The 8,828-nt window shown below is 45.9% G+C and overlaps 1 protein-coding gene across 1 annotated transcript; it reads left to right on the plus strand.

Annotated features, from left to right (window-relative positions):
- Nucleotides 1-533: 533 nt before the first annotated feature.
- On the plus strand, nucleotides 534-8,215 carry LOC127320906 (putative disease resistance protein RGA1). The gene is made up of 3 exons (XM_071826148.1): nucleotides 534-3,311; nucleotides 5,440-6,378; nucleotides 8,149-8,215. Exons 1-3 carry the CDS (start codon nucleotides 650-652, stop codon nucleotides 8,202-8,204), a joined length of 3,657 nt encoding a protein of 1,218 aa, XP_071682249.1. The 5' UTR covers nucleotides 534-649; the 3' UTR covers nucleotides 8,205-8,215.
- The last annotated feature ends 613 nt before the right edge of the window (nucleotides 8,216-8,828 follow it).

Raw genomic sequence — 8,828 nt, forward strand, 5'->3', positions numbered from 1 at the left:
TATTTTATGTTTTTGTAGTAATTTGTCATGTATGTTATTGAAGAGTCAATAATGGATCTAAAAATATGTAGCCATGCTTGCTATCGTGCCAAATTTTCTGCGCTATTACAAGAGTCTTTTCTAGTAGTTTTTTCCCCTTAGTTTTTGGCTCCGGGCTTGCTCCATTTCTGGCTCTGCCACTGTTGGTGTCTGCTAGAGTTGCTCTAAGCACAGTAGCCAGCCTTCATTTGGGGGCACTGGTGGGATTCCCTTAGCCGTTGAAAGTATTTTTTTTAATCTCATGTTGTTTTCTCTCGTTTTCATTACTCACATTCAGTTTCTTTTTCTATTTTTGAGGATATACCAGTAATATCTTACAAAAAAAAAAATCAAAAAAATCTTGTTTTCGGTGCCAATTTCGGTATCTTGTGCAGATAACTTACGCTCTCCACTCAAAAAAGGATAACTCACAACCACAAAATGTCTGCTTCGGTTTCGGTTTCTTCTGCGTCGAAGTCGTCGGCTGGGACTCCCGTGCGCCTTCTTCCACACGCTACCCAGTTGGCCTGAACCGCGCAACCAGAGACCATCTCTCTGCTGTGATGCACTAGCTTGCGGTTTCCCTGTCTGTTGAGTGTGTTCTTGTGAGCTGGGAGCAGTGAGAGCACGAATGGCTGAGTTTGTAATCAGGCCTCTGGTCTCCATGTTGATGGGGAAGGCGTCCAATTACCTCCTGAAGCACTACAAGGTGATGGACGGCATGGAGGAGCAGCGTGAGATCCTGGAGCGCAAGCTTCTGGCCATCTTGGACATCATCGAAGATGCGGAGGAGAAAGGAGCTCACCGACCTGGAGTGACTGCTTGGCTCGAAGCGCTCAAGAAGGTGGCCTACGAGGCGAATGATGTCTTCGACGAGTTCAAGTACGAGGCGCTCCGGCGTGACGCCAAGGCGAAGGGGCACTACAGGAAGCTTGGCTTTGATATCGTAAGCCTCTTTCCTGTTCATAACCCCATTGTATTTCGGTACAGAATGGGCAAGAAGCTGTGCAGGATTGTGCACCTCATCGAGCTCCTTGTCATAGAGATGAATGCCTTTGGATTCAGAAACCAGCTGCAAGCACCACCATCCAAGCAGTGGCGTATCACAGATTCTATAATCATGGACTCCGAGAAGGATATTGTCAGCAGGTCCAGAAATGAAGAGAAGAAGAAGATCGTGAATATATTGATTGATCGAGCTAGCGACAGAGATCTCACTGTCCTTCCCATTGTTGGAATGGGTGGGCTGGGCAAGACCACCTTTGCTCAGCTTCTCTACAATGACCCTGAAATCAAGGAGTATTTCCAGCTCCAGAGGTGGTGTTGTGTGTCAGATGATTTTGATGTTGCTAAGATTGCAAGCAGCATCTGTCAGACCTATGAGAACAATCGTGAAAAGGCATTGCAGGACCTTCAAAAGGAAGTAAGTGGGAAGAGATACCTTATTGTGTTGGATGATGTCTGGAATGAAGATGCTGATAAGTGGGAAAAACTCAAGACCTGCCTGAAGCACGGTGGCAAGGGGAGTGTAGTAGTGACGACCACCCGTAAAACAAAAGTGGCTCAAATTATGAAAACGTGTATCGATGATAGCCATAATCTCGGAGATCTTCATAAAGTATTTCTGAAGGAAATATTTGAGAATAGAGCCTTCTGTTTGCAGAAGCCAAACGCTCCCGAGCTAAGTGACGTGGTTGAAAAGATTATCAACAGATGTGGCGGCTCTCCTTTAGCTGCCAAAGCCTTCGGATCTCTGTTGAGCAACAAGACTAGCATGAAAGAATGGACAGATGTACTGACCAGAAGCAACACTTGCAATGAGAAGAGAGGAATTTTACCTATACTCAAGCTCAGCTACGATGACTTGCCACCACACATGAAACAATGCTTTGCTTTTTGTGCTGTATTTCCCAAAGATTATGATATTGATGTGGAAATTTTAATCCAGCTATGGATGGCGCAAGATTTCATACAGCTGAAGGAAGGCGACAACCTTGAAAAGGCGGGCAGAGAAATTTTTGACGAGCTAACTTGGAGGTCATTCTTTCAAGATGTCAAGCAAAAACCTCAAAGAGAAAAGTGGCAGCTCCGTTCTAGTAGAACAGTATGCAACATACACGATCTTATGCATGACATTGCCTTATCTGTCATGGGAAAAGATTGTGTTACTATTGGTTATGGGACTAATAAGAAGGAGCTGTTGTCGGCAGGCCCTACTCGTCACCTGTTCGTATCATATAGTAATATCAGAGCTCTTTTGGATGATTATGTGAAGAAACATTCTCCAGCTCTCCAGACACTGTTATATACAGATTATTCCACTTTTGGCTCAGCACCACACATGTCGCTACGAGCACTGAAATATGAATTGAGAAAGTTTCCACTGACACCAAGGCACTTACTGCACCTGAGATATCTTGATCTCTCAAATAACTGGTATATGAAAGATCTTCCGAAGGAAATAAGCATACTGTATCATCTACAGACTCTTAACCTTTCTAATTGCAAGTGTCTTGTTCGACTTCCAAAGGATATGAAGTATATGACAAATCTCTGTCACCTCTATACTAATGGATGCAGATCACTGGAGTGCATGCCTCCAGACCTCGGGCAACTCACTTCTCTACAGACTCTAACGTATTTTGTGGTGGGTTCTAGTTCTGGTTGTAGTACTATTGGGGAACTACAGGAGTTAAATATTGGCGGTGAATTAGTGCTATCTCGTCTTGAGCATGTAACTGAAGACCATGCCAAAGCATCCAGCCTTGGAAATAAAGAGAACCTAACACATTTATCTCTTGAATGGAGCGATGACAACAGTGAGGAACTGGACCAGCAAAGGAATGTGCTTGATGCTCTCAAACCTCATGCTGGGCTGCAGTTTCTAAAAATACACTCCTACAGAGGTACTGGCTTTCCATCATGGGTGACAAGTCTTACTTCTCTGCAGCATCTGACCGAGCTCCACCTAGATGGTTGTACGATGTGTGAGGAATTTCTGCAATTCGGTCAAGTTAAGGCTCTCAAAGTCCTTGTTTTGAGAAATTTGAGCAAATTGCAAAGCTTATGCAGTCACGATTCATCTGCAGCATTTTCAGCATTAAAAGACCTCACATTAGAAAATTTGGAAATTCTTGAGAGATGGGTGGCAATAGATGGAGAAGAGTTAACATTTCCTCTACTTGAGAATGTTAGAATTAAGAAATGCCCAAAGCTAACAACTCTGCCTGAAGCACCAAAACTCAAAGTTATGCAGCTAATAGAAGACAAGGTTCATCTATCCTTATCAGTATTTAGAGCATCTCCAGCCGCGTCCCCCAAACCGTCCCCCAAACCGCGCCGGATTGAGCGTTTGGGGGACGTGTTTTGTTCGTGCCGCGTTTGGGGGACGTCGCCCCCCCCCCGCGGCCCCAAAACGCCGCCCCCAAACATTTAAAATAATTTTTTTAGCACATAAACCATTTATATCAAATGTAGCATATGAAAAAAAATGTTTTCGAGGATTGTTTTCAAATTAAATTACAACAAACAATAAAACAAGTAATCAAATATAATAAAAAGTGCTAGATGATACATCAAGGTGCCACGGTATTTCCTTTGATCCTCCACAAATGCTCAACGAGATCAGCTTGAAGTTGCTCATGCACATTGCTGTCACGGATCTCTGCGTGCATGGCGAGAAAATCAGCAAAATCTGCAGGCAACTCATGATCAACCTCCGCGAGAGGGCCTTGACACTCATAGGGACCAACATGTGACCTAACATGATTCTTGCGGTCATCCTCGATGATCATGTTGTGCATGATCACACAAGCCTGCATCACCTCCCACATTTGGTCGTGAGACCAGCTTAGAGCAGGGTACCGGACAATGGCAAATTGTGCTTGAAGCACACCAAATGCCCGCTCGACATCCTTCCTGCAAGCCTCCTGTCGTGTAGCAAAGTGAGAATTCTTCAGACCTGATGGATTCGAGATTGTTTTGACAAAAGTGGCCCATTTTGGATATATACCATCGGCTAGATAATAGCCTTTGGTATATTGGTGGCCATTGATCTCATAGTTGCATGGTGGAGCATGCCCTTCCACTAGTCTGCTGAACACCGGAGACCGCTGCAATACGTTGATGCCATTGTGTGATCCCGCCATGCCAAAGAAAGAATGCCAAATCCACAGGTCATAATCTGCCACGACTTCAAGCACCACACTTTGCAATATCCATGACGCCCTTTGTATATACCTTGCCAAGCAAACGGGCAGTTCTTCCATGCCCAGTGCATGCAATCGATGCTTCCAAGCATTCCAGGAAATCCTCCGGCAGCATTTTGTGCCATGATCCTGCGATCTCTTCCTCAGTTGGCCCTCTCAAGTAGTATTTGCCAAACTTTCCCACCACAGCTTGGCAAAACTTGTACATGCACTCAATGGCAGTAGACTCACTCATGCGAAGGTAGTCGTCCTGTGTATCGGCAGGTGCTCCGTATGCAAGCATCCTCATGGCGGCGGTGCACTTCTGAATGGATGAGAACCCGAGAACGCCTACAGCGTCGACCTTGAGCTTGAAGTAGGGGTCGAACTCTCGAACGCCGTGGAGGATATTCATGAACAGGCCCTTGCTCATCCTGTACCGGCGCCGAAAATTGTCGGCATGTGTTGCCCCGTCGGCGAAGTAGTCGTTCTGCAGCATGGCATGCCCCTCCATCCTCTCGCCGGGCTTCGACTTCCTTCTTCCCGGCCTTGATCCTCGCGGCGCGGCCTCTTCCTCTTCTCCGCCTCAGCGTCAAGCATGCCCTGGAGGGACGCGATGATCAGCAAATGCTCCCGCAGGTCGTCGTCGAACGCTTGCTCGTCCTCCGGCAGGGCAACCATCTCATCGTCGCTGTCCATGGCTAAAGCAAAATCAATGGTTAAAATTGCGCCGAGGCGAACGACGCAACAAACAGCGACCAATCGCGCCTACCTGGCAAGTCGTCGAGCACCTTCTGTGCGCGGAGGTGGGGCGGATTTGACGGCGCGTTCTGGGAGGCGCTGGCGACGCGGCGGCGGCGGCACGACCGGCGGGAGCCCCAGCCGCGACAACGGTGCTGACTCGCAGCACAGATCAGACGCCCAAACGGCCGGGAAATCCAGCGGCGGCGGTGGGGTGGGAGGCGCGGGAAGGAAGGAGCGACGAGAAAAGAGGCGCGAACCAACGGTTTATGCAAATAGTCGCCGACATGTGGGAGCCCGCCTCGCTTTTCGTTGTGTCCGGCGTCCCCGGAGCGTCCCCTGTGGGACGGGGACGGGCTCGGGGCGCCGGACACCGTATAGGGGCGCGCCGGACAAAAATGGGCTTTGGGGGACGCGGCTGGAACGCTTTTTTTGTCCGGCGCGCCCCAAATCCCTTTGGGGGACGCTTTGGGGGACGCGACTGGAGATGCTCTTAGATCGAGGTGCATGTCTTACTTGTCTGACTTATTACTCGATATCATGGATACCGAAGCAACACCAGCACTAATGCTTGATCAAGATCATGAAGTGTGTATTTCGACAATGCAGCTGATTCATTGCAGCGTTTTGTTCTCCTCAAATCCATTGCAGCCAACAGTTGGGGTCTGGAAATGGTTTCATCAGCTTGTGGATTTGAAGATTATAGGTTGCCACATGCTCATCTGCTGGCCTGAAGAAGAGTTCCGAAGCTTGGTATCATTGAAGAAATTGTCAGTTTCTATTTGCAGCAAGCTAATAGGCCCCACCAAAGTGAAAGGAAACTGTACTCGAGGAAGGGATCAGCTCCTGTCAAATCTTAAAGAGCTACAAATAATCAATTGTGAAAGCTTGACAGAGCTTTTCGTTCTTCCCCCATCTCTCACTCGTATTACCATTATATCCTGTGATAGTCTTGAGTTCATACCGGGGCGGGATGATAGAGAGTTGGAGAGTCTACAACATTTCGATACACCAGCGTCGGCGGAAAACTGCAATGACCTTACAACCACAAGTATGACAGAGCAGTCTGCTTCACCTAGAACTAATCCTTTGCCATGTCTCGTGTCTTTAGATATATCTGGCTGTCCGAAACTTCGTTTGGTGTCAGCGCAGTTGGATGCACTCATAGATTTAAGTTTTATGGAATGTAGTGGTCTGGAGTCACTGGACTGTTTGGGAGACCTACCATCACTTGAATCACTACTTCTTGGGAAATGCAGACATCTGAAGTCCTTACCAGGTAGACTTGGAAATTACTCAGCCCTTCAGAAGCTCACCGTTAGATACTGCCCAGCTATAAATATGAAGCCAATTTATGGACACCTCCAACACCGGCTCAATAGCCTTGAATACAAGGATATATCTCATGTTTGTTCAAGCGATCCTGACGAAGGTAACTTTAATTTTAATTTAGTTTATTTTTTCCTTGTCTATTCTCTTACAAATGTACTACAACTTAATAACTTATGGTCTGCAGTTTGAAATATTATTCAACTCCAAGTGTATTTTCACTTTTGGAAACACATTTGGTACATCTATTTCATTAACTCAATGATAAGAAGGTTGTCAATTGCTTTTTCGCATGTCAGGAGGTTTTCTTTCAATATAAAGCTTATTAACTTTGATTCGATAAACTTAAATCATGCCTATATCATCCTTTACACCGCCTATGTCCCATTTGCAGTGTTTCCACACAACAAATATGCATACAGTTAAGCAGTACTATTGATGACATACTTTCTATAATTTGGTCACAGTATTTACCATGGGAGTATGTTGTCTTGTGTACACGATTGTGAAATATCAGTTACTAGCACAATACCCGTGCGTTGCTACGGGTGAACAAAATTTTATAACATCTTTATAAAAAAGAAAAAACGCTGAGCACGGGCATCGAAAATCTTATGTCACCTGGGTTGCTTCGACCGGCCTCTTCACCACCGTGTCCTCACTCCTCTCAAGCAACATCAACTGACTACCTAGTCATAGGGTCTCAGCAAACATATCCACAAGCAGTGAAAAGCATATTTTCACATCGACATACAACTCAGTAACGTCTACCGTGTTGGCGCCCCCATCAGCGTCGATATGATTCCTGCATCATCCAAATTTGATGAACCTGACATGGACGTCACTTCCCTTTTCCGCCAAACAACCTTCTCCATTGATCATTTCCCTTAAATTAAGTACCAGGAGAGTTATCTTTGGAGAAATTATATTGCGAGCAGAGTAGCGTACATTAATAGCTTAGAAAATTCTCCTTACATATTTGGGTTTAGCAGAAATTCAGCACTATCACAGTCCAAAAACTCTGAAGAAATTGTAGTCAGTTGTTCTTCCGAGCATGAGGTTATAATTGTAGTCAGTTGAACTGCTTTGAAGTGCGCTTTTGTTTTGACAAATAAGATACCCTTCCAATCTTATTTTCCTAACTCCTACAAGTTGTAGTGGCACAATACAAATGATACTTCCGTGGCCCTTCATACAAAACAAAATTCGTTCGTCCGTGTTCATGTCGGGGAGGGCTGATGTGTTGAGCAAGTTCAGGTTGATCAGAAATATCGAAATAAGAGGGAGAAATTGGAAGCAAACTCCCTGCACAAGAATAACGGTTGTACGAAATTTTGACGAAAGGCCAGAATCGATGTAGATTCCGTAGGTGTCGGCGCCGGTAGAGCCGTAGAGGCATTGATGTGGTGCATCCTTCTAATTTTTAAAACACACGTAACAGACTTAGTTGGCTTGAGCATTACGTAGCTAGGTGTGCGCTTGATTTCAATCTCTACGGATAGCATGTGTACACGTAGAGGCCGAGCCGCTGCACAGAGACGTGACCGGAGCAGCCACAGCCTGAGCGACGTTTGGGCATGGCTAGCACGACCACAACTTCTCCGTCTTTGGACCGGACACCCGGGCGCGGCGCAGTGCCCCTGTCAACTCTCGACCTGGACTCTTTTTCGAGCGAAACCAGCAGATCGGCCCATGGATGGATCGAGCGAGCGGCCCATGGGTGCGATCGATCGATGACGAGCGAGCGACTGGACGGGAGGACGTACCACGGTCGTATTGACATTTAATAGTAAAGATTTGTATCATTCTGTAATTTTGACTTGGATGCCGTTAATTTTCATAGAGATGTGCTGACATGGTTTTTCATGTACAGGGCCGAAACTATGGGAACCAAAATCTTGGAAATATGCTATTCATCGACGTCACTGAGCCGGCTGCTTCACTCGACTAATGAACAGAGGCAAGCACACCATTTATGTTTGTGGAAATAATTTTTGATTCTTAAATTCTACAAGTTTGATATGATAAAATATTGATTTTTCTACGTCCCATATTTCTTGGACTGATTGCGTGAATTCATTGCAGGATTGCTCCTGCACATACAGATTTTTCGATAAAGTAAATATATTAATATCAAGCCTCTGCAACTACACAATACTCTAATGGTAGTACGGATGCACACAGCCAAAAAAAAACTAAGAAACGAAAAGTCCCGCTATGGTGTTCCAGCCGTAGCAGCAACAATACATCCACCACCATGACAACATCTAAACTTTAGACTCTCCAAAAAGCGACACCTCCAAGAAGAAAACAATGCACAAGCGCCGTCGTCGTCCAATCAAAAGATCTTAGTGCACATACATATGGCCAACATAAGTGATAATTTCCCTCTTCAAGGAAATCCTTTGAGTCTTAAGTTTACTAGATGACCCGGTGCGCCCCGGCGCACAGACAAATGCAAGACAGTACTATAACCATAAGTTTTCACTACGGGAGAAACGCCGTGTGCCGACGGCCAAATGTCGGGGCCGTCGGCACAGAAGCGTTCGTCGA

The sequence above is a fragment of the Lolium perenne genome, chromosome 1 (assembly GCF_019359855.2).
Source record: "Lolium perenne isolate Kyuss_39 chromosome 1, Kyuss_2.0, whole genome shotgun sequence".
NCBI classification, from domain to species: Eukaryota; Viridiplantae; Streptophyta; class Magnoliopsida; order Poales; family Poaceae; genus Lolium; species Lolium perenne.